General features: G+C 49.2%; 1 protein-coding gene across 1 annotated transcript; it reads left to right on the forward strand.

The window, feature by feature from the left end:
* The first annotated feature begins 10,394 nt into the window (after positions 1-10,394).
* Positions 10,395-11,159, forward strand: Lrrc3c (leucine rich repeat containing 3C). The gene has a single exon (XM_059269926.1). The coding sequence runs from the start codon at positions 10,395-10,397 to the stop codon at positions 11,157-11,159; it is 765 nt and encodes a 254-aa protein (XP_059125909.1).
* Positions 11,160-25,229: the final 14,070 nt, after the last annotated feature.

Genomic DNA, 25,229 nt, shown 5'->3' on the forward strand with positions numbered 1-25,229 from the left:
AGAACCTTGGTTGGGGTGCATGTCTGTAGGGTAGAGATGGGAGGCTGTGGGCATCATTGGTCCACCTGGTCGCTCACTTAATCCTTGCTGGCGTGGGTCTGGCCGCATCTTGGATCTCCCCGCATCAGATATCAGATGGGATGTGTGTCATAGGAAGAGTCCTTACGAACAGTAAAGAGCTTTAAGTTTCTGTTTCAAGTTAGCATATGCGGCTTTAGGTAGTGGGCCTCTCTCTGGTCTGCAATTTTCATGTCTGGAAGCTCTGAAGAGAAGGACACAGATTTTACTGCTGTATAGATATACTGCAGGTACGCCTTTATTGGCAGTGTAACCCTGGGCAAATTACTCGTCTTAATCTCAATTCCACAGCTGTGAAAACCTACCTCCGAGGTTGCTTTGATGTTTCAAAAGAATGTAATATAAAGCGCCTATTACATTGTAGGAACTGAACTAAATAGGTCTTAAGCTCTTCTGGGCCACTCCCACTGTCTACGTCGACGAGAGGGCCTCCTTTCAGTGGTTGCCACTTCCCCGCCTTCGCTCTATGTCCCGTGCCCTTAAGTCCTAGCAAGGCTGGAATGACAGGATCAGATGTTAATAGATGCCAACCTGGCCGGCTGTAAATGCACGATGAACTGAGTGTGCACAGACGGGAAGGAGAAGGCCTGCCCAGACAACCTGGGGAGTATTTTCCTTCCACCCACCCATCCTCAGGGAGCTGCCAGGAAAAGTTGTCTCAAGCTGGAGTGAGTGTGCATTTGACCTGCCCAGAGTAGAATTAGGCAGCTTCTCAAGTATTTCCAGAGCCAGGGGCCCTTTAGATCCTGGCATGTAAATAATCACCCTAGATGCTGAAAAAGTCTCATCCGAGACCTGCTCAGCATTAGAGACAAAACAATGGTTCATTTTTTCCAAAGTGAACCTCCATGGTTCCTTTGATTTTTCTCTGGGATTCTTCCACTGTCCATCAAGTTGGTTGAGCTCTGGATCTTTGCCAGTTTTCTCACATCTCTGTGAAGTTCAGTGATCAGACGGGGTCTACATCTCAACAAGGCACTCTGACTAATGTAGTCCATTGGCAAGGTCAGTGGACATGTCATGGCCTATTAATAACTCCTGTTATCAGGTGGTGGTGTTTTTCTGCAATGAGAAGGGACAAAGTTCCAGCTCTTTCTACCCTTGTGGTAAGTTGTGGATCACATTCCACTTGAGTTAGCTGGAGTCCCTGTCATCATCTCCTCTAATTCACTGCCCTCATAATTACCAAGTCTTCAACAAACATCCTTGAGCTGTGATGGCCTGAGCACTCTTCAGAAAGAGTAGCAGCGCTCTACTATGGTGCCAGGGAACATGCAATCCCTTGGACAAACAATTGGCACTGAGTGCCAAGGAAAGAAACTGTCCATGCCTTGAAGGCATGATTGTACTTTCCATATCACATTCTAAGAAAGTGGGCCTGTGTACATGACAAAGCTCTGTGTGTGAGGCTGTATATCCCAGAAAAGTCTATGGTAGTAAAATCCTGAGAGCAAGCTAAGTGCCCAAGAAAAAAGTGAATGTTCTACCCACCCTGGACAGAAAAACAGGAAACCATTTATAGTTGTAGAAACTATGTGGCAGCTGTAGATGTAACCAGCATGGGAAAAGAGTTGCCAGGTTATATGAAAAGATGCGGATAGAGACTAAACATTTCTCGGGTATATCATCAGCAAAATCTAGATCAAGGGAAACATGGACCTGGTGGTGAGTGCCTGTCCTCCCAGCATTCTGGGAAGCAGGGACAGGAAGCTCACAGATTGGAAGTCAGCCTGAGGAACACACTGAGTTCTAGGACAGCCTGGGCTACATAGCAAAGCTCTACTTGAAACAGAAGAGCTGGGCCAAAAAAAAAATCTAGGGCCAGCGAGACAGCTCCGTGGGTAAAAGCCCATGCCACACAAGCCCAGCCACCTGAGGTCACTCCTTGGAACCCGTGATGGAAGGGGAGAACCAACTTCCAAAAGTTGTCCTCTGACCTCTGAGAGTGTTCGGTGGCATTCACACATGCACACATATAGACACACAATAATAATATACATGTTAAGACTTTACCTTATTATTCAGAGATTTTATATATATATATATATATATATATATATATATATATATATATATATATATATATATTACACACACAGATGTGAGGGGAAAGGCAGGTGTGGTGTCACATTCCTTTAATCCCAGCACTTGGGAGGCAGAGGCAGGTGGATCTCTGAGTTTGAGGCCAGCCTGGTCTACAGAGTGAGTTCAAGGACAACCAAGGCTAAGGAGAGAGACTCTGTCTAGAAAGACCTTATCTCCAAAAACAAAAATAAAAGCAAACAAAAAAAAAAAACAGAGACAGATATATGCTAAACTGTTTGTGGATGGAATGGCACAATAGCTGGATTTACTACAAAGTGATATGGACTGGAGACACAGGAAAATGAACAGCCATAAGCTGATAATTATTAAAACTGAGTACAGCGATAATTATTAGAACTGGGTGATAAGGACATGAGGTTCCTCCTATTATTTTCTCTATTTTGGAGTTTGAAATTGCCCATCATAAAAGGATTTTGTAAACCTGAATTCGTGCATGTGCTAAGCAAAACTAGAGTGGTGATCTGGCACTGGGCTCGGCTCTCTGCTCCTTTGGCTACCAGCTGTGTGACCTTGAGCAAGTCTCTGAACCTCTCTGCTTCAGTTACCTCATTTCTAAACAGTGATGGTAATGTTCGCTCCACCTTGTTTACTAAGATCAATCGGCTCGATAAATGTAGAGTACTTGCGACCATCCCTGGCACAGAGCTAAATGCTCAGGGCAGGTCTGCTATTAGTCTGTTCCAGGTTGGAATGACGTGGAGGCCTTTACCAGGCTATGGAAAGTCAACGAAAGGAAAGAGACCTTATATTAGGATGGACGGACTCAGGGTATCTTTTCATTCTCAAGTTTCAACCTCTATGTAATGTGATATTACTTTTAAATATTTTATGAAATGTGTTTTTTAAGTATCACGAGCTCTCCCTGCCCTGTGCAGGCTGCTCAGTCAGCTGAGGTGCACACATTCCCCAACCTTGGAGTGATTCCATCTGGGACTGGGGAGGCCCAGATTGTGACAGACACGCCTACACGCAGGACCGTAGACAGGACGCACGTTGTTTGAAAGAGAGCCAGAGCAGATGCTGGGAAGAGGGCCACTGGGAAGTGGAGACCCCTATGCTCTGTCTTGTCAACCCGGGCACTGGTCCACAAATGTCACCCATCCTCTGCCCCTCCCCACCTCACCCCTACTTCCTTCAGAAGTTCAAGGAAGGAAAGAGCTATGTGCAGTTATATTTGTGCTTTTGTTTGGGTGTGGGGCACCCCAGGACTGGGGAGAATGGAGTCTGGACAGTTGGCTATCATGAGCTGCAGAGGGTAAAGACTAGCCTGGCCAGACCTCTGGGCCCCCAGCCAGTGCCTGAGAACCAGAACCCCTCCCCCTGGGAACCAAGGGTGGGAAGATACCTCCAATCTGCATATTCTTTAATGTGGCCCACCGACATTCTTTCTCACAAAGAACACCGGATATCTTGCAGAGCCAGAGGACAGGGGATATAAAATCCCGTCGATTAGACCCGCCCTGGTGCCCTCCCAACTGAGTTCCTGCTCCTAGGAGGCCTCACCTAGCTAGAAATTCTGGGTGGCCTCCACCCCCACACCACTCCTCCCCCTGCCAGAGGCCAGCCCCTCTTGTAGGGTGCTCGCTGTATTTCCAGGGCAAAGGGCTTTCTCTGTGCAGACCTGCGGCTCGGCTCAGCTTCCCGGCTGAGGCTGCTTGCTCCGAATTTTAACTTGTGTGTTTACATTTCCTGCACAGAGCAGAGCTGACAAATGAAGGATGTTCCTGCGCACGAATCCCAGAACCCAGCTGCCCAGTAGGACTTTCCTTCCCAGAACACCTGCACTCTCCTGATTTTGCCTCAGTCTCTAATCCCCCTCCACCATCTTTTCCAGCTAACAGACCCCTAGTCATCCCTAAAGCCTCACTCAGCTGTTATCCTCACCGTTTGCCTTCTCCAGTGCCCAGGTGATGCCCACTACTCTATCCTCTGGGTTCCTCAGATACTTCAGGATAGGAGGGAGGGTGAAGCCTATCCCTAGGAGACCACACTGAGGAAAATTGCACACACCTTTGATCCCAGCACTCAGAAGGCAGAGGCAGGCGGATCTCTGTGAGTTCAAGGCCAGACTGGTCTACAGAGTGAGATCCAGGACATCTAAGGCTATACAGAGAAACCCTATCATAAAGAGAAGAAAGAAAGAAAGAAAGAAAGAAAGAAAGAAAGAAAGAAAGAAAGAAAGAAAGAAAGAAAGAAAGATGAGGAAAACCTTAGGAACACAGAAAGGAAAAGGACCCCCTCAATCCAGAAGTCCACACTCCTCACAACAGTGCAGTGGGAATCCCAGCATGGTTACCAAGCACTGAAGACCATTCTCCCTTCCCAGCTGAAAGCCTGCGATTCCCCATGGATCTCACCTGAAAGCCCGTGTACAGGGAAAGGGCATGTACCAGATCCCCATGGATCTCACCTGAAAGCCCGTGCATAGGGAAAGGGCATGTACCAGATCCCCATGGATCTCACCTGAAAGCCCGTGCACAGGGAAAGGGCACGTACCAGACCCTGTGCAGCCCTCCTTGTCCTGCTTCCACCTTATCAGATTATAAGTTCAGCTCAGTCTCTCTGAAGTCACCTCATTTATCTCACTCATTGAGAGAAGAGAGGGGGGTTATAGCAACCTTCTTAGATGTAACGAGAGCTACCAAAGGGTTTATATGGCTCTGTGTGTGTGTGTGTGTGTGTGTGTGTGTGTGTGTGTGCAGATTTTGCATATGAGAGAAAACATTTGAAAATTACTTTTCTGAATCTTCCTTATATGCTCAACATGAAGATCTCCAGTTACATCCATTTTCCTGCAAATGGCATAATTTTACTCTTCTTTTGGCAAAAAAACAAAACAAAAAAAAAAACTCCATTATATAAATCTTATTATATTTTCTGTATCCACACCAGTTGTTTTCAAGGCTGCCAATATCCGATTGTGTAGCAAAATTAAAGGAGGAGCTTATCTTCCCACATAGTGAAAGGAGGTGCAAGGGGAGGGGCTGTGTCTTTGACCTTCACAGACAGCAGAGAGACAGCCATCGGAGGCAAGACTCAGTAGCCAGTGTTGTTTCAAACTTTGGGGGTCTGACTCCAAATGGTTTATTTTAGTCATTTTTTAAGCACTGCACAATTTGATGGAAACTATTCTGGTCCTAATTAACTCGATCCTGTATGCACAACAAAGCACACATAAATCATCTCGAGGAAAAAAGTAAGCTAGCTACACACCAGACATGTCTACATTGAAACTCTTTGTAAAGTCCATAAAGATGGGTTCTATAGATTGACTGAGAAGAACAAATTCATGATAAGAATCTAATCTAAATGAAGGTCCAGTACTGGAAAAGTGTCACCAGACTAGAAAGCATGTCCCCTATGGCCTTCTGGATAGATAACAAGTTCTACATTCCTTCCCTTGGATGAACAACCCTTGGTGTTTAACATCCCAGGTTCCCTAGTGCTTGTCTGGGAGCACAAAGACCTCTGTGGCCCCCAAAGTCTGATGATGACTGAGTGACCCAGTGATGCCCAGGCCAACACCTCACTGAGATCCTCTCTGCTGTATTGCCCCATGGTGACAAGATGTCCAGACTGCCCCTCCCTGTTCAAAGCACAGACACATAGGAACAATCAAAGACTGTCCCAGAAATTACTTTAGCCAACCCCTGAGAAGTCACTGGCTGCAATCGGGACTGTTTCTAGCTGCCAAGGAGGTGGGAAAAGTGAGCCACAGAATTTGGGGTAGCTGAAGAACCAATCCAGCTCCATCATTAGAGACTGGATATCTACGTACTCTCCCAAATCTGTATGGCTATCCCAAAAGGGGGTGAGTGCTAGATATCAAGATGGAAGCCACCAGATCCTGCTATATATCTTCTCTGCTTCAAGCTCCTCATTTACATGTCAGTCAAGGCAGACATTAGATTAATGTATAAAGAAGACGTGTGTCAACCTGTCTCCTAGACTGACAAGTCTCAACACAGGCTCACATTAGAAATTCCTGGGCAAAGTTGGAAACATACTAATGCCTAGAGTCAATGAAGATTTTAATGAACCCTTGGAATGAATTTTTTTTTTTTTTTTTTGAGACAGGATTTCACTGTGTAACAGCCTTGGCTGTCTTAGAACTAGCTCTGTAGACCAGGCTGGCCTTGAACTCACAAAGATTTGCCTGCTTCTGCCTCCTGAGTGCTGGGATTATAGGTGTGTGTCATCACCAAGAGACTGCAACATGTAGACTGTTTTCAGAACCACTGCGACAGACACAGCACCTTAGGAACCAGGTCTGTTCTGTACCCTCTAACTCACACACTTGAGCATGAGGCTGACAGGAAGTCCTCTCTGCGTGAGGGAACCAAAAGTGGGGGAGGTTGCCAAGATGGCTCAGTGGTTAAGAGCACCTGTTGCTCTTACACAGGTCCAGAATTCAGTTCGCAGTGCTCGCATAGAATGTCTCACAACAACTTGTAACTCCAGCTCCAGAGGATCTGATGTTCTCCTCTGGCCTCCTCAGGCACCTGCTCTCATGTGCACATATTCCCCAAAACACACACACACACACACACACACACACACACACACACACACACTTTTAAAAATTAATAAAAGTAAATCTTGTAAAATGGCAAAGCACAATTTCTCCTCTAATCTCTATTAGTCTACACGCGGTAGTGAACACGGTCCTAACTGCAGGTTCTTCCTCCCCTCAGAGCTCTCACTTCTTGAGCCCTGTACTTGGCCTCCCTTTATTAAGCACAACCACAGCTCCAGGTGGCCTCCCCTGTGGGCACAGTGCCAGCTGCTCTTCTAACTGCTGTGTGGGACATCCCAGTCTCACTCTGGCTTGGCAGATGCCCTAGTCCAAGAAGATAACTCTCCAGCAACTGCCAGGCTTAACCCTTGGGCCTTGGCTAACCTCCCTGGCAGGGTGAGAGATCAGCAGGATGGGAAGGTTTGCAAATGCACTCCCATGCATTCAGTAGCAGAGTGTCTAGCCTTAATTGGAAAGCAACCCACACAGAACAAATGCAAAAAGATATCGTTTATCTGATTCTTTGGACAGAGTGAACCTGAGAAATGCCCCTGCTGACATGACAAGAATGAGTCAGAGGTGAGTACATCCCCAGAGGTGATGATGGCCGGTATCCTACTATCTGGTCCTAACCCCACCACACTTTAAAACTACTTGTTCCAAGATAAGTCACAGGAACAGTCTGATGACAGGTAGTGTCCATAGTTCCAGGAACGCCCACATCAATGCTTGGAGAAACCTGGGGCTGGGTTTTAAACTCTATTACTACCTTAAAATTCGTAAGTTTTTAAACAAAAGGCCTCATATTTCATTTTGCACCAGACTCTACAGCTGTGTGTCTGGTCCTGATCAAACACAAACTCATACAAAATCCAGCAAGGTTTGGGAGGCTAAGGGAGAAGAAGTGTGAGTTCAAGACCAGCCTGGGCTACATAGTGAGTTTATGGTTAGCCTGAGCTACACAGTGAGACACTGTCTCAATAATAATAATAATAATTGGCAGGGTGTGGTGGTGCACGCCTTTAGTCCCAGCACTCAGGAGGTAGAGGCAGAAGGATCTCTGTGAGTTCAAATCCATCCTGGTCTACAAAGTGAGTCCCAGGACAACCAAAGCTACACAGAGAAACCCTGTCTAGAAAAAAGTAATAATGATGATGATGATGATGATGATGATGATGATAATATAACTACCCAGTAAGTTTTCCTCTTCTGGAAGACCAGCAGTCTGACTTCATCCTCCTTAGAGTACCTTCTCATATCTCCCCCTTACTCTGTGACACCCCACATTCCAGTTTTCTTCCACTTCCAGTGGGAGTGAACCAGAGAGTTCCACACAAGATCACTGATAGTCAAAGAAGCACCGAGTACCTAAGTGTGGCTTGGGGGTGAGAGATGCCAATGGGAATAGGAAGTGGTTGGAGAAGGATGGGCTTTGTCTGGTCACTGACGTAATCCAAGTCTAGTCATGCTTGGGGCCTCCATTTACCAGCCTGCAATCTGAGAGGGTGCAGCTGGATGGTCCCCTCTTTTGAGCCCCCATGCATCACTAAATCCTGCGCCAAACTGGAGATGGTGTGGGTAAGATGATACCACAGGGGACCAGGCTGTGCGGTGGCATCAGTGTAACTGGAAGGCCATAAGGGCCAAGGCAGTTATACAGGAGAAGCCCATGAGCTAAGGTATTGGGTGGTTCATCTACATCAGAGGCTCTCAACCTTCCTAATGCTGCAGCCCTTTAATACAGTTCCTCATGTTGTGGTGATCCTCAACCATTAAATTATTTTTGTTGCTACTTCATAACTGTAGTTTTGCTACTGTCATGAATTGTAATGTAAATATCTGTGTTTTCCAATGGTCTAAGGCAACTCCTGTGAGAGAGTCATTTGAAACCCCAAAGGGGTCATGACCCACAGGTTGAGAACTGCTGGTCTACATAGACATCCATAGCCATGACTTTGGGTCACCCCTGCCTCTGCAAAGCATGGGAGGTAAGGTGGAGCGGGAAAACCTGTCTTGGTGTTGTAATCACGAAGCCAGACTGTTCTGAAAGACGGTCATGAAAACAGCAGCATTTACATGTCACCGCCACAAGCTCTCTCCTGTCCACGCCACCTCGTGGGGCCTCTCTATGCTCTACCTTTGTTCAGACACAAGGGCTCAGGGACACACACAGAACACTGCAGCCTCAAATCCTTCCTTCCCACTACCCAGCAGACATCAGGAGAGGGGATGGTGTGAAGTGGTGGGGTCTGCAAACACTCCTTAGGATGAAGAGGCCTTGGAGGAAAAAAATAAGTCATCCTAGCCATCTTTGGGTCACAGGTATGAAGAGGGACTCAAAAATGCCATCCTTGGAGCCCAAGAACATCACAGAACAGAAAAGTTGGCAGGAAAACTCATAAGCCACCCAATCAGGCTTCAAGAGCCTAGCCTAACACCATCTACACAGCAAACAGAAACTGAACCACAGCGCCCCCTGGTAGTCAAAAGGGTTGGCCCTGTGAAGATCCAGGTGCATCCTCAGATGTTTCTGAGGAAAAGACAGAGGGATGTCTGCTAACACAAGGCACCATGGGGCCTACAGAGAACACGGAACAGCGCAGGAAGGCTTGTGTTGCAAGTTGCTGAGATGGAATTGCAGGGTTCTGCCCCCAGGGCAACCAAGCAGCCATCCTTTGGCCAGCTAGAGTCTGGACAAGAAAAGGAGAGTCTGGAAGGCAGTTTTCAGCAGCAGATAGAAGACAGCAACCACTGAGTTGTGGGAGCAAAGCCTGGGGCAAGGAATGGAATCCAGGCCTGTTCTCCCACACATATCATCAGGGTTTGGGATCTGCTCTCTCTTGGCATTGCCTGGCCAGGCCATGGCTCAGGTATCTGACACCTGGGGCCTAGAGTCACATGCCAGGAAACTCTATACACTTGGGCCCCAGGTCGCAGCTTCCAGCTGCTGCAAGCAAACAGGACTTCTGAAGGAGGAAGCGGGTCTCCAGTGCCCACTTTCAGGGGGACTACTTCCGGAGAGAAAGGTAACTAACTACACAGGAGAGGACTCCGCCAGGCAGGAGGGAGACGGAAGAGGAGGAAGATGAGCAGGGCCAAGAGCACAGAGCTGGGGAAGGCAGAGGGGCAGCCGCTTCCAGAAAATGGGGCTGTTGAGCACAGAAAGTGGAGCCAGAAGTCCCTGTTACCTACTTGAATAGTCTAGCTGAACACCTGGAATCCTGTCACTAATCTGTCACTCTTGTTTTTACATTAGTGCCAACCAGACCCCCTGGTGTTTACCTGGCCTCCCTGGCAGTCACACAGGTACGTGGAGGAAAAATAAATATTTATTTCGAGAAGCAAAATTAGTATAAAAGCTGAAGCAATAGTTTGGAACCTCCCAGACCCATTTCAACAGGGCAAAGGGACAGGGGGACCTCATAGATGAACCTTCCAGAATCAATAGAACCTAAAAGTTTCAAGCCTTAAGGGATTCTTTCCCCTAGAATCCTGTTGAAGACAGACAGATAGACAGACAGACCTAGGGCTGAGAAAGCCCCCAAAGGAGAGGTTCTGGCCCAAAGAGTCTCCACCAAGGAACTCCAGCAGAGAGAGCCTCAGTGGAACATAGTATTCTAACGTTGCTCTTCCTTCCTAGGACCTTCTACTGCCCAGATTCTCCTCCACGCACGGATTATGTTTATCTGTGACCATGCTCCTACTAGCTCCTGGCCTCCTGCACCTCCTGCTGGTGATAGGCACAGGGGGTTCTGTGCCCACCCCCCAGGCACTGCCCCAGGGCTGCTACAGAGCCGAAGAAGCTGGCGAACAGACATTCCGCTGCAGCCGGGCTGGCCTGAGTGCCATACCCGACAGCATCCCCAACAGCACCCGAAAGCTTTACCTGGATGCCAACCAGCTGGCATCCGTGCCAGCTGGTGCCTTCCAGCACTTGCCTTTCCTGGAAGAATTAGACCTGTCTCATAATGTCCTTGTCCACCTCTCAGGAGCTGCTTTCCAGGGCCTGGAGGGCACTCTGCGCCACCTTGACCTCTCTGCCAACCAGCTAGCATCCGTGCCTGTGGCAGCCTTTGTGGGGCTGCAGATCCAAGTGAACCTGTCCGCCAACCCATGGCGCTGTGACTGTGCCCTGCAGGAAGTGCTCAGGCAGGTGATTTTGGCTCCAGGCTCGGGGACAGGCATCGTGTGTGGTCCAGGAGCCCGACCAGATCTCGTGGGACAGGAGTTCCTTCTACTGACTAGGGAGGAAGAGCTGTGTGGCACAGGACGAGGTGGGACCCGAAGGAACACCGATGTGGCCCTGCTAGTCACCATGGGAGGCTGGCTGACACTGGTAGTGGCTTATCTGATCCACTATGTGTGGCAGAACCGCGATGAGACCCGGCGTCCCCTCAAGCGGGCTCCTGTGCGGCCCCTGCGCTCCGAGGACTCCTCTACCCTCAGCACCGTGGTCTGACGACCAGGAGCACTCTGCGCTCTTGGTCCTAACCTTTCCTCTCCTACCACATCCTCTGCCCCATCTGCCCACTCTCCCTGACTGCCTCCTTCAGTACCTTCTCTGGTGCACGTTTATTCTCTCTCTCTCTTGCTCTCTCATTCTCTCTCTCTCTCTCTCTCTCTCTTGCTCTCTCATTCTCTCTCTCTCTCTCTCTCTCTCTCTCTCTCTCTCTCTCTCTCTCTTCCTCTCTCTCTCTCTCTCTCTTCTTTCTTCTCCAGAGCACTATCTTTGGAGCCTGGATTTGGGGGTACCTCCTTCTATACCTGGGTTGTGCTAGACTCAGAGAATCCCAAGCTCCTGAATCCACCGGGTGGGGTGGGGGCGGCAGAAAAAACAACCATCTCAGTCCGCGGAGACTCAGAGGGAGAAGCCAGTAGCTTAGGAACATAGGGGAGTAGCCTGCACCTGGCTACAGGTGACCCCAGAGGCCTCACCACACAGATGTAGGTAATGACACCAGAAGAGTGACAGCTTTGAGAGGAGCTAGGGAGATGTCTGTCCTGAAGGTCAGTGAAGTGTCCGTCCTGCAGGCCTGAGGACTTGAGCTCAGATCTCTAGTACCCACTTAAAGGCTGGGCACAGGGTGGGTGTCTGTAATCCTGGTGCTGGGGTTGGGAGAGAGACAAACAGACCCCCGGAGCTCATTGGCCGGCCTGCCTAGCCAAATCAGTAAGCTCCAGGTCCAGTAGGCCACTGGACACTGGCCCAAAATAAGGGGGAGAGCAACTGAGGAAGACATTCAGCGATGTCAACCTCTAGCCTTCAGTTGCACCCCAAAGACGCCCACATGAACGTGTATATACACCATGGAAACACACACCCACATACACCCATCCAGAATGAGGGCTTTGGGAAGAGAAGAGGGGGTGTACAAAAGAGAGGGTGATATGAGAAGATTTGGAGATGTGGGAAGCAACCTTGGGTGTGGGAGAGAGGGTGTGGAGACGGTGAGGGGAGGGTGGGAGCAATCTGGGGATACGAACAGAAAGCAAGGGTGCAGCCATATTGAGAAGGGCCTCTGGGCTCTTCCTCTCTGCTCCCTCCGCCTCCTCTCCTCCACCTCACTTCTTACCTCTCTCTCCAGGCGCTTCTCCTGTGTCCTCTATCAAGCACCCCCTGCGCCACAGTCCCCTACTTCCTTTCCCAGAATTCCCCTGTCCCTCTGCCCTCTCCTTTATACACAGACAGCTTTCCTGAGCCAGTTTCCCTTGGAGGAAAGATGGTCCCCTTTAGAGACTGAACTGGGGATGCACGACAATTTGGGGGTACAGCAGAGACCCCCAGAACATCACTGAGCAATTCAATTAAAAAGAAAAAAACTTTTATGAACATCCTTGATCTCTTTCTCACTGTTCATTTTACTGAACATGTGTGGTATGGCATTGAGGAGCAGAAGAATGTGGGGCCCCGTTCACCACCTCTCCTCTCTGTGGGGTGATCCCACTGGGCTTCATGCCCACACAATCTCCCTTCCTGCCTTGGTCCCTGACATTGGAGGTCAACAGTAGGAGTCAGAGTCTGTGAACTAATAAGGATGGAACTGGAAGTGTGAGGGAGGCAAGAGAGAAGGTGGCCTGGCTTTAGCCCTACCCTCAACTCTGCCAGGAATCAGGGAGGACAGAGCCCGTTCTAGGATGCCAAGGGCCCTGTGAAGCAGGTGGGTAGCCTTGCTGATGTTACATACTTACGGCTCAGCAGAGAAGAGAATGGTAAGCTTTTCCGAGGGGCATAGTATGTCAAAACTAGCCTCTTCTACCTGCATGTACCAGGTAGGAAGCGAGACAAGCCCCAGAAAGCCCAGGCTTCTGTTCCTGGGAGTTGAGAACCCTAAAGGTGAAGCCCTATAGAAGCCAGTTGCTACTGCCCGGTACCCAAAGCTCAATCTGGGCATGAACACGCAAGGTTTCGGGTGCTAGAAACCCAGGTGGAGGATGAACTGCGATGCTGAAGCGCTTGATCCCGCTAGCGGACTTCTGACAAAGAGAAAACATGCTAAGCTGGCCCCAGCGCGAGGTTGCGCTGGCTGAGGACAACGTGAGAGCTGGTGAGAGACCCAAGGCCGAGTGGGTGGGCGGAGCTTGAGAGGAGTGGGCGGGGCTGCATGGTGCAGGGCGGGGTAATTAGGGGGGCGGGACTGGGCCAAGACCAAGGGAGAGGGAGGCGGGGTCGAAGAAGGGGTCGGGTGGGGCCGGGGTGGGACTGAAGGAAGGTGGGAAGTGGTGCTGAAGCGTCATTTGGGTTGCCCCGGGCAGCCAAGAACGGAAGCTTTGGGGACCGTCACTGGTGTGGTGACGCACGCGGAGCTGGACGGTGACTCCGGGACTAGGGGAGAAGCAAAGAGGGTACTTAAGGCGACTGGGGGCGGAGCTGGTCACCCGAGGGTAGGGCTACGGGCTGCTGGGGCGGGAGAAGGGCTTAAATGAGGCCTTAAATGGGAGATTATCCTAAGCCTCAGTGAGAGCTCGCGCCCAAAGGGATGCCCACTCGCCTCCCTCCAGAAGCTTCCTGTTCCTCGAACTGCAAAAGTATCTTATCTGCCTGGTGATGACCCGGGATCTTAAGGAGCCAATTGGTCTTGGGAGAGAGGCATGGTGACAGTCCTTAAACAGCTGCTGGAGACTTCTAGCAAACTCTCTACTTCCAGCTGTCTGGGAACATCCTCCACCTGCTGGGGTCTGCGTGGTCAGGGTCAGAAGTGAGGGGAGAGCAATCCTGTGTGTACTGGGCCTACAGGATAGGTACAGTAGCACCAAACAGAACCTACTGTATAGTGCGTAGGTATTAGTGCAAAAAGAAAATGCAGAGTTACTTGTTCAAAAATAAAAATAATTAGGCTGGAGAGATGGCTCAGCAGAGGACCCAGGGTTTAATTCTCAGCACTCACTGAGCTGCTCACAACTGCCTGTTAACTCCAGTCCCAGGGGAATCTGACGCCTTCTTTTGGCCTCAATGAGCACTGCATGCACATGGTGCACACTCGTACACGTGAAATAAAAACAAATGAAATAGCTAGACGGTAGTGGCGCACGCCTTTAGTCCCAGCACTCGGGAGGCAGAGCTAGGCAGATCTCTGTGAGTTCGAGTCGAGGCCAGCCTGATCTACAGAGCGAGATCCAGGACAGGCACCAAAATTACACAGAGAAACCCTGTCTCAAAAAACAATAAATAGGGGCTGGAGAGATGGCTCAGAGGTTAAGAGCACTGACTGCTCTTCCAGAGGTCCTGAGTTCAATTCCCAGCAACCACATGGTGGCTCACAACCATCTGTAATGAGATCTGATGCCTTCTTCTGGTGTGCAGGCATACATGCTGTATACATAATAAATAAATAAATCTTAAAAAAAAAAAAAAAAAAAAAAAAACAATAAATAAATAGCTGGGCAGTGGTGGCGCACGTCTTTAATCCCAGCACTCAGGAGGCAGAGGCAGGCGGATCTCTGTGAGTTCGAGGCCAGCCTGAGCTACCAAGTGAGTCCCAGGAAAGGCGCAAAGCTACACAGAGAAACCCTGTCTCGAAAAACCAAAAAAAAAAAAAAAAAAAAAAAAAGCAATAAATAAATAAATGAAATATAAAAATAAAAAACCGGGTATGGTAGCAATACATTTCTAATCCTCGCACTGGGAGAATTCTGAGGTGGGAAAACTGCCAAGAATTTGAAGCCAGTCTGGGTTATATAACAACACTCTTGTCTCAAAACAAACAGACATCTTTTTAAAAAAGTTAGACTGGTCTTGCTGGTGCACTTGCAATTCTAGTACTTGGGAGGCCAAGGCAGGAGACCAGAGGAATTCAAGGGAGTTAATGCAGAGACTCATGGTTGGTAAAAGTGCTCAGACTGAGTGACTCCTGAGTGCCCGGCCCTAAATAGGGTATCTGTATCAACCCCCACCCCAAGGCTCCAGAAACATCATGGAAGAAGAGGTAAAAAGAATGAAAAAGCCAGAGAATGGGGACAAGTGCTCTGAAATGTCTCTGGACATGACATGTCATTGTGCTCATGAACTTACCTGGCTGTGATTACTGAAATAGGACCTGCACAAGATTAAGCCAACAGGATCAGCAAACATCCCAATGGGCGGTGCTAAGTGGACTGGGGGGGGGGGACACGGATGGGGCACATGTTGGGTGATGCTGGGCGAGTGGGAAGGGAGGGTTGGAAATGTATGACCAAAATACATTGTTAACAAGCACTAAATTGTCATACAAGCAAGGAAAAATATTCTATTACCAAAACAAAAACTCACGGGTGGGACTAGATAGCTCAGGGGTTAAAAGCACTTGCTGCTCTTGAAGAGGATGTGGATTTGATTCCGAGCACCCCCTTGGTGGCCTCAGCCCTCACATGTCAGCTTCCAACTGTGTGTAACTCCAGTTTCAGGGGGGGATCTGACACCCTCTTCTGGCCTCCATGAGCACTGCATGCACATGGTACACACTCGTACATGTGAAATAAAAACGAATATTAAAAAGGTGTGCTAAGCCAGGCGGTGGTGGCACACGCCTTTAATCCCAGCACTCGGGAGGCAGAGCCAGGCGGATCTCTGTGAGTTCGAGGCCAGCCTGGGCTACCAAGTGAGTTCCAGGAAAGGCGCAAAGCTACACAGAGAAACCCTGTCTCGAAAAACCAATAAATAAATAAATAAATAAATAAATCAAAAATAAATAAATAAAAGGTTGTGCTGTGGAATAATGCTTTTGTACACTGGTTTAATAAAACGCTGATTGGCAAGTAGCCAGGCAGGAAGTATAGGTGGGATAAGCAGACAAGGAGAATTCTGGGAAGAGGAAGGCTGAATGAGGAGATGCCAGCCCACCGTCCAGGGAGCAGCATGTAATGGCACACAGGTAAAGCCACGGAACACGTGGTGACATATAGATTAACAGAAATGGTCTGAGTTTAAGTGTAAGAGCTAATCAGTAGTAAGCCTGAGCTAATGTCTGAGCAGTTTTAATTAATATAAGCCTCTGTGTGTTTACTTGGGTCTGAGTGGCTGCAGACCAGGTGGGACACAGGAAAACTTCAGCTACAGGGGTGGTTGGAGATGGCTCTGTAGTTAAACTATTTGTTTAGATGCTGCAAGAAGAAAGCATGGAGACTAGAGTTTGGATCCCCAGGATGCACATAAATGTTGGGTGGTATGGTGGCTCACCTGTAATTACAGCATTAGATGGTGGAGACAGGGTCTCACTGGAGCAAGCTGACTAGCTGTGCTACTATTGATGAGCTCTGAGTTCAACTGAGCTCATACTTGCCTCAATGGATAAGACAGAGACCAATCAACAAAGACTCCCAATATCAACCTCAAGTCTCCACAAGTACATGCAAACAGGCACATGTGAACATGCATGCACTTGGGTACACCAACACACACATACACAGGACAAAATACTTTAAAAGTCAAGAATTGCCGGGCAGTGGTGGCGCACACCTTTAACCCCAGCACTCGGGAGGCAGAGGCAGGAGGATCTTTGTGAGTTCGAGGCCAGCCTGGTCTACAGAGCGAGATCCAGGACAGGCACCAAAACTATACAGAGAAACCCTGTCTTGAAAAAACAAAAACAAAAAAAGTCGAGAATTATTATTCAAGGAGCTACAGAGATGGCTTATTGGTTAAGAGCACTTGTTCTTGCAGAGGACCTAGGTTCAATTCCTAGCACCCACATGGTAGATCACAACCATCCATAACTCCAGTTCCAAGGGATTCAGTGCTTTTTTTCTGGCCTCCATGGGCATCAGGCACACACTTGGTGTGTGTGTGTGTGTGTGTGTGTGTGTGTGTGTGTACATATATGTATATATACATATATATAGAGAGACAAAATACTCATAAACATAAATAAATCTTTAAAAAATGTTTTAGAGTCAGACATTGTGGTGCACACCTTTAATCCCAGCACTAGGGAGACAGAGGCAGGTGGATCTCCGTGAGTTCGAGGCCAGCCTGGTCTACAAAGTGAGTTCCAGGACAACCAAGGCTATGTTGAGAGACCCTGTCTCAAAAAAATAAATAAATAAATAAAGTGGAAAGCAGAAAGATTTATTAAATAAATATATACGTAAAATAAATGTGTTTTTTTTTTTTTATTACTCAAGATTGCCTCAGTCCAGCATTACACCAAGGGCAGTGCTGGGGCCCTGCACAGGTTGCTCGCCCACGAAGCCACCCCTGCTACCATGCCACGGGGAAGGTGGAGCAGAGTACGGCTTTGTTGTCCACTCCTCCAAGAAAAAGACAAACGTACAAACCCATCCACCTCCCCTCCACCACATTTGTCTTCCAACAGAGAGAGAGGAACATTCCCTTCCAGGAATTTCCTCTCATTCTCCCCTGGGGTAGGGAGTCAATTGGCTCTCAGTCCCACTACACACACACACACACACACACACACACACACACACACACACACACACGTTAACCCCAGCTCCAGAAGCATCTGACAGTCCTGAAGGGAGAGCACATCTTCCCCTTTCCTTTACCGCTGCAGGACTGAGAGCTGTCACAGCTGCTGGCGACACCCCTGGAGACAGAGACCTGACGGACGGAAGGACAGACAGACGGATGGGGCTAGCGTGGCACTCGGGTTACAGGATAAACCTAGATTACAACAAGGACAAAAGTGAGTTCCAGCTTATCCAGCTGTCATGGGTGATTCCTCTGACACCCAGAGAGCATGGGGGACTTCAGGGCCACCCCGGACGCTCCTAACAGAATTCCGTACAGAACTTAGGTTTGGGGGTCTAACTCCTTGTCCATTTCTGCTCAACCTTAGCACTCACAGGCTCGAGGGTCGTTGAGGATGAAGATGGAGGTGAATTTTTAAAATGCTTGCTGCAGGTCACCTCTGAAATTGATGTCTCCCCAGGTGCAAAGCAGGTTGTATTTTTGTCGTTGTTTGTTTGTTTTGTTTTGTTTTCTCTACTATGCAGATGGAGGCTAGCCTGGACCAGAATTTCTTCCAGGGTCCTTCCAGCTTCATATCCGATGCTTGAGGGATAAGCATCTGAATGAAGCCCTGGGAACTAAGCCCTGACGGGATTTTTCTGGCCTTTACATATAAGCAGACAGCTGGTCATGATGGCAAAGGTCTATAATCCCAGAACTCATGAGGTTGAGGCAGGAGGATCAGTAGTTCAAGGCCAGCCTCGGCTACATGGACAGTTTGAGGTCAGAGTAGGCTACATGAGACACTGTCTAACATAACAAAACACACAAGCAGTCAAGCTTCTCTAGACACAAAGCCAAGAGTCTTGTCACTGCTCTGTGGCCCCTAATATTTCCTCCATGTCTTGGGCACCGGCCAACAAAGCCCACTCTCCAGAGGTCCTGTCCTGATGCAATTATGGCTGTGGAAAGCCAAGGGGAGCCCTGGGATGAGTCTGGGGGAGCTTTGGTTCCAAGTTTCCCTTATCTGGGGCCCAGACTCTTCAGCAAGATGAGGAAGCTATGTTCCAGCAGGCAGGTCTAGCCATCTCACCTGAGGAGGACGTCGTCTCTTCCACCAGCCACGTGGTGGGCAGATGCCCTGACACCTGTCACTGCCGCACCATCAGGGGCTCGGGAGGAGCAGAGGTCCTGGGGGGCCAGCTGACGGAAGGAGTGTCTCAGAGTTGGTGCGGATGCTAGCAGTAGACTCTGAGTTTATATCAGAGGAAGAGATGAAGCACAGCCAGTCAGTGTGGTGACACGCAACTATAATCCCAGCACTCACGTGGCTGAGGCAGGGGAATCGGAAGTTTGAGGCCAGCCTGCACTATATATTGAGGGGGGAGGGGAGAAGGGAGAGGAGGAGACCAGAGAGGGGGGAGGAAAGCAGAGGTGCAGAAGCAAGAAGAGAGGAGAGTCTGCACCCCAAAACTCTCTGCCTCCAGTGTGAGATATAAACACAGCAGCCCAGGGGCAGCCTCCTCCTGCCCAGTCTTTCCATCATGTCTTCATCTCCATCCTCTACCTCCTTTTCTTGAGAAGGTCTGGGGATGTGTCTGTGTGAGGAGTCACCGTCCTCAGCTGCTCCAGCCACCCAACACCCCACGGCATGCTCCACCCCTGCACCTCCTCCATCCCCTGACTTCCAGATGCCAGATTTCCCAATTCTTGCCAGAATCTATGACTCCCGAAATTTGGGACGCTCACGGTCAGATTTCATTCTTTATTCTTTGGCCCCCTCCAAAGGGAAAAGTCAGCAGCAAGGAAAAGAAAAGCAAGTAAGGAAATAAAGCCCTGTCCTGTGCCTGTGTCTGTCCACAGAGAACTCTGCGACAGGAAGAGACAAGCCTCCCGAAGAGCACGCAGCTGGGGCACTTCCTCCTTTTCCCGTTTACTAGTAACACATACCTACATACCTACACACACGTACCTACATATACACACACATACATATACATATATACATGCATACATACATATATATGTACGGACATGCCCGTCGGAGGATCCGGGATGAGCATCTGCTAGCACTCACATGGATTGACCACCAGAGGGAGATAGAGATCAATGCCTACTACCAATTTAGGCAGTTTTCAGTTTGGGGTCAAGCCCTTTTCCCGGATTTGTTTGTGTTTTATCCTCCCCGGGTCCTTGACCTCAGGGATTCTTACAGGAGCTGGAGAGATGGCTCAGTGGTTAAGAGTGAGTGCCGCTCTTGCGGAGGACCTGAGTCTGATTCTCAAAACTCAAGCTAGGCAGCTAACCGCCTCTGGTAATGCCAGCCCCACAAGGGGGATCCCGCAAGGGTGGCCTCCATGGCACTCACACACACATATCCAAAATTAAAAGCAAAAATGAAGGGGCTGGAGAGATGGTTCAGTGGTTAAGAGGACCGACTCCTCTTTCAGAAGACTCAGTTTTGATTCCCAGCCTTCTCATGGTGGCTCACAAATTATCAGCAACTCCAGTTACAGGGGACCTTACAACCTCTTCAGGCCTCCGTGGGCACCAGACGCACATGTGATACACAGACATATATGTGGGCAAAGCATCTATATATATAATAAATTAAATTAAAGATAAAAATAAAGGAGCTAGAGAGATGGATCCACTCTTAAGAGCGTTGACTGCTCTTGAGGAGGACTGAGTTTAGTTCCCAGCACCCACATGGTGGCTCCCAACCACCTGTAACTGCAGACTCAGGGGCCCTGATGCTGTCTTCTGGCCACATTTACATGTATCCAGGTAAACACTCTTACATATAATAAAATAGGGTGCTCGCTTCGGCAGCACATATACTAAAATTGTGAACGATACATATAATAAAATAGGAATGTAAAAGTTCTTACAGAGTCAAGTGTCATAAGTGCAAGTGTAACCCCAATACTCAAGAGGCTGAGACAAGAGGATTGTGTGTTCAAGGCCACCCTGGGCTACACAGACAGACTCTAAACACACGAACACAAAGAATTCTAACAGATTAGTCAAATTCATTCAAATGCAATTTAAATTCTTGCCTATGTTCCCTTGAACACAATAAGCCAGCACTCTTGGGGCTGGAGAAACCATTCCAAAGGGAAGGGCTCTTGCTAAGCAAGCTGAATGACCTGAGGTTGATTCCTGGACCCTACATAAGGTAGAAGGAGCCAGGCAGCGGTGGCACACGCCTTTAATCCCAGCCCTTGGGAGGCAGAGCCAGGCGGATCTCTGTGAGTTCGAGGCCAGCCTGGTCTATAGAGCGAGATCCAGGACAGCCAAGGCTACACAGAGAAACCCTGTCTCAAAAAACAAACACACAAAAGAGCAGAAGGAACTACTTGGCTCCACAAGTTGCCCCCTGACCTTCACACATGCATCATGACATCTGTGACTATCCACCACACACACACACACACACACACACACACACAACACGACACACAATTTCCGATAATAAATTAATAAACAAACTCCGAGGAGATCAGGGATGTAGAGAGGCCAGGGCAGCAGCCCAGGGACACACCTGAACACATCTTCATTTCCTCCTTCTTCCTTCCTTGAGCCCTCTAAGCCCAGTGCTTAAAATGCCATTAGTCAGTCTGGGGAAATGGTGCAACAAGACAGAAATTGGTGGAGGCGGGACAAGGAGAGTGACGTCAGTCTGGAGAGAGAGCGGCATGAAGGAAGGACGGCCAGAGAAATGAAAGAAGTGAGATGGGAGGCCGGAGGAGAGAACAGGTACAGGGGCTTCGGGTCCTCTGGAGAACAGACACGTGTGAGACTTTATTCGACTGTGGCTTTGTAGCTCTTTCAAAGATGAACGAGACAAGAAAACTTGGCCATCAGCCACTGGAGGAGGGTCAGCTCTAGGAAGAACCTCCCAAATGCCTGGCCCAGGTAATGGTCAGTTGGGCTTCCTTCCCGGAGCTGATTAAGGGATAAGAGTCTGCACACCACTCCCCCACCACCTACCCACTATACTCGAGAGTTCAGACGCCTTACCAGTGTAGTGATCCAAGGAGACAGAGGCAGAGGCAGACATCTGGGGGGTCGGGGAGGCAGGTTTGCACAACACATATACCACATTTCTGCACTTGTGTGCTCACATGACAGAAACCAGACGACCAATAACCACCATCCCACACACCGAAGCCCCCAACTGTGCCTCTCCGGAGGGAGATGGGCACCTGACGACAAGTAGTGATTAGAGCTGTATTAGTGGCTGATAGTTGTACCAGAAAGGCATGATGTGGATGGGAAGGGATGGAAGCGATGAGGGATGGGGACCAGAGAAGCAAGCAAAGTGTTGCTTGGGAAGAGTGATGTGAGAACAGCAGCCCTGCTGAAGGAGATTTTGAGGAAATAATAAAGAGGTTTTTATTTATTTATTTATTTTTTGTTTACTTGGGCTTTCTTGTTTGTTGTTTTGTTTTGTTTTTCTTTTCAAGACAGGATTTCTCTTTGTAACAACAGCCCTGGCTGTCCTGGAATTCACTCTGTAGACCACACTGGCCTCAAATCACAGAGATCTGCTTGCCTCTGCCTCCCAAGTGCTGGGATTAAAGGAGTGTGCCACCACCGCCCCACTGAGTAATAAAGTGTTTAAGAAGTTTTTCAGAGTTTGAGATTATCTCCTCATCCCCACCAGCCCCTGAAGGAAATCTCCAGCAAACTGATTCTTCATAGAGCCTTGCTGTAAGTTGAGTCATTTGTATTCTAGAGACCTGCCATGTGTGTAGAGTCCTCTTTTAAATTATTTCCAAGCAGCGACTAAAGATAAAGACAGAACCAAGGGACTCGCAGGGAGACAGCTGAATGCCCACAGCATGAGTCCTGGGCTTCCCATCGCTGCTCTGCTGTGATCCACCTCTGTGTATAGATATGCATGTATTCAGTATTCCTCGAGAGGCAGAGATACGGCATGCTGAGCCACTGAAGGCCATTCGAGCTCGCTCTAGACATTTGTGCATGCTGGTACTAAGCTGTGCCTGTGTAGTCGACACCAGTGGAGAGAGGCGGAGAGCAGCAGGCTGATGATGCAGAGAAGGATGAAGGGCGGATCCCAGCTGCTCTGCTGTCTGTAGTTCCTGAACATACAGGATTTCTTATCATTTATCACGTCTACAAGCCTCAGATGAATCACACACGCTTCCTGAAGGACCATGATGACATCAGAGCAGAGATCTACCCCTTACCACCCATACACACCAACAAGCACACTCACAGGTGTGCATATACACATACAACCAACTTCCACCGCCTCCCTTGCTCCCCAAAGTGTCCACAAGCCAATTTTTGGTTGCCATTCTTTCTCTCTCTCAACCCCAGCTATCCACACCTACACTGGCACCTGCCTGGCAGCTCCCTACCCACCCCCTCATCTCTTAAGAGGCCAGGGCCCAGGGCCTAAGGCGGGGCACACTTGGAACAGGTTAATGCTGTTCTCCTGGAAGTGGAACAAAAAGGGGTGGAGCCATTGAGACAGGCAGGGTCTGTGGAAGCCTACATCCCGCCTCCACACTGTGGAGGCATAAAGTGGCCTGTCCTGGGAAGGGATGGTCATTCTGCCAACAGACAGACAACAGCTCTGGGCCCTCACCCCACACCCAGCTGCCAGACAGGACCCAGCATCACTCCTTCCCTGGTAAGAACAATGACAGCAGAGGAGACAGGGGGACATTCTGGGTGTCTAGGGGAAAGGTTGGGACCAAAAAGGTGTGGGATTTCCTAGCTTTTATTATGGCCATAAAAGTCCCCCTGGATATCACCGGGAGTGGGTGTCATGACAGGCTTGAGAGAGGTAGCCCTTTGAGTGCCTCTCTGGTGAAGAGCAAGGCCCAGGTACGCTCATCTGGTCCCTGGGGGCTCTCCTATGTCATCCAAGCCCTTCTGGGAACGAGGGCTGAAAAGCACAGCGGAGGTGGCAGGATGGCCCCACACATCTGTGTGTGCACCTCCTGTTTCCTACCTCCAGCAAGTACCACACATAGGTGAGGCCCAGCCAGGCAGTGGAGGCACACACCTTTAATCCCAGCACTTGGGAGGCAGAGGCAGGTGGATGTCTGTGAGTTCGAGGTCAGCCTGGTCTATAGAGAGTTCCAGGAGAGCCGGGGCTACACAGGGAAACTCTGTCTCAGGAATATATATATATATATATATATATATATATATATATATATAGAGAGAGAGAGAGAGAGAGAGAGAGAGAGAGAGAGAGAGGAAAAAGGAGAAGGAAGAAGGGAGGGAGGGAGGAAGGAAGGAAGGAAGGAAGGAAGGAAGGAAGGAAGGAAGGAAGGAAAGTGAGGCCCGTGGAGGCTAGCTGATGTGTCTGCTTCCACTCACCAGAATAATCTGGGGGTGTCTGCTGGCTGTCCAGGTGATATGCCTGGATCTCAAAGACAGAATCCTAAGATGGTGGCCTTCAGGTCCCTGGCCCTCACCCCAGCGTGTCTCCCAGGGTCACGGTCCCTCTTCCCTTCTTTCTCCCAGACACAGTGCCTGGTGCTGATGCTGCAAAGGTGACTAAGCCCCATTTCCTGGCCTCTGGGAAATCACAGTAGGCGAGACAGGCAGGTGAACAGATGGTAACAAGATGAATTAGCAGGTGTTTCAGAAGTGGATCTACAAGCTGCCTTGGGAATGCAGGCAGAGTCACTAACATGCCCCAAGGAGTAACAGGTGACCTGAATTGAGTCTTACAGGATGAATACGAACTCTTTCTATTGGAAAATGGATAGTGTAAGCAGAAATAACAACGGCAAAGTGGGTGGGACGGAGCCTGGGGAACTGGTCCACTTACAGCCATGTTGTTAGAAGGTGGGTGTGAGGGACGTGCGGGGTACAAGCAAGTGATGGCCCAAGTGCTGGCTGCTTCCTTCCCCAAGTGTCCCAGGTCCTGGTGACAGCCGTCCCCTAGTGTGAGAGGAAGTCTCACTTCTCCTGCTGATGATACACCAGCTGGACTCTGTGGCTGTGAAGACATGATCATGTAATAAGAAAAGAGCCCAGCTGGGCAATGGTGGCACACGCCTTTAATCTCAGCACTCAGGAGGCAGAGGCAGGCGGATCTCTGTGAGTTTGAGGCCAGCCTGGTCTACAGAGCAAGCTCCAGGACAGGCACCAAAACTACACAGAGAAACCCTCTCTCTCTCTTTTTTTTTTTTAAATTTATTTATTTATTTCTATGTTATGTGCATTGGTGTTTTGCTATGGAACTGGAACTGGAGTCACAGACAGCTGTGAGCCGCCATGTGGGTTCTGGGAGTTGAACCCAGGTCCTCTGGAAGAGCAGTCAGTGCTCTTAACCACTGAGCCATCTCTCCAGCCCGAGAAACCCTCTCTTGAGAGAGAGAGAGAGAGAGAGAGAGAGAGAGAGAGCCCTTGACAAAGGGGAGGTCTGTCATCTCGTACCAGCCGTGTGAATTCTGGAGCCCAGGATTCTTCATCACCAAATAGGAATCCTTGGGTTCCTTCCAGATCCAACATTCAAAAACGCAGGCCTCTCTAAGGTCTCCCTCAGCTCTAGGAGTGAAGCCTGGTGACCCCTCTTTACACAGTCCTTCACAGGTCTTGGTGTCCTCAGCAGCCATCTAGACAGTCTCCACCTCTTTCTCCACAGAGACA

Source organism: Peromyscus eremicus, chromosome 8a (assembly GCF_949786415.1).
Source record: "Peromyscus eremicus chromosome 8a, PerEre_H2_v1, whole genome shotgun sequence".
NCBI classification, from domain to species: Eukaryota; Metazoa; Chordata; class Mammalia; order Rodentia; family Cricetidae; genus Peromyscus; species Peromyscus eremicus.

Coding starts and splice junctions, on each gene's coding strand:
- Lrrc3c (XM_059269926.1), top strand. CDS start 10,395: ATGCTCCTACTAGCTCCTGGCCTCCTGCACCTCCTGCTGGTGATAGGC.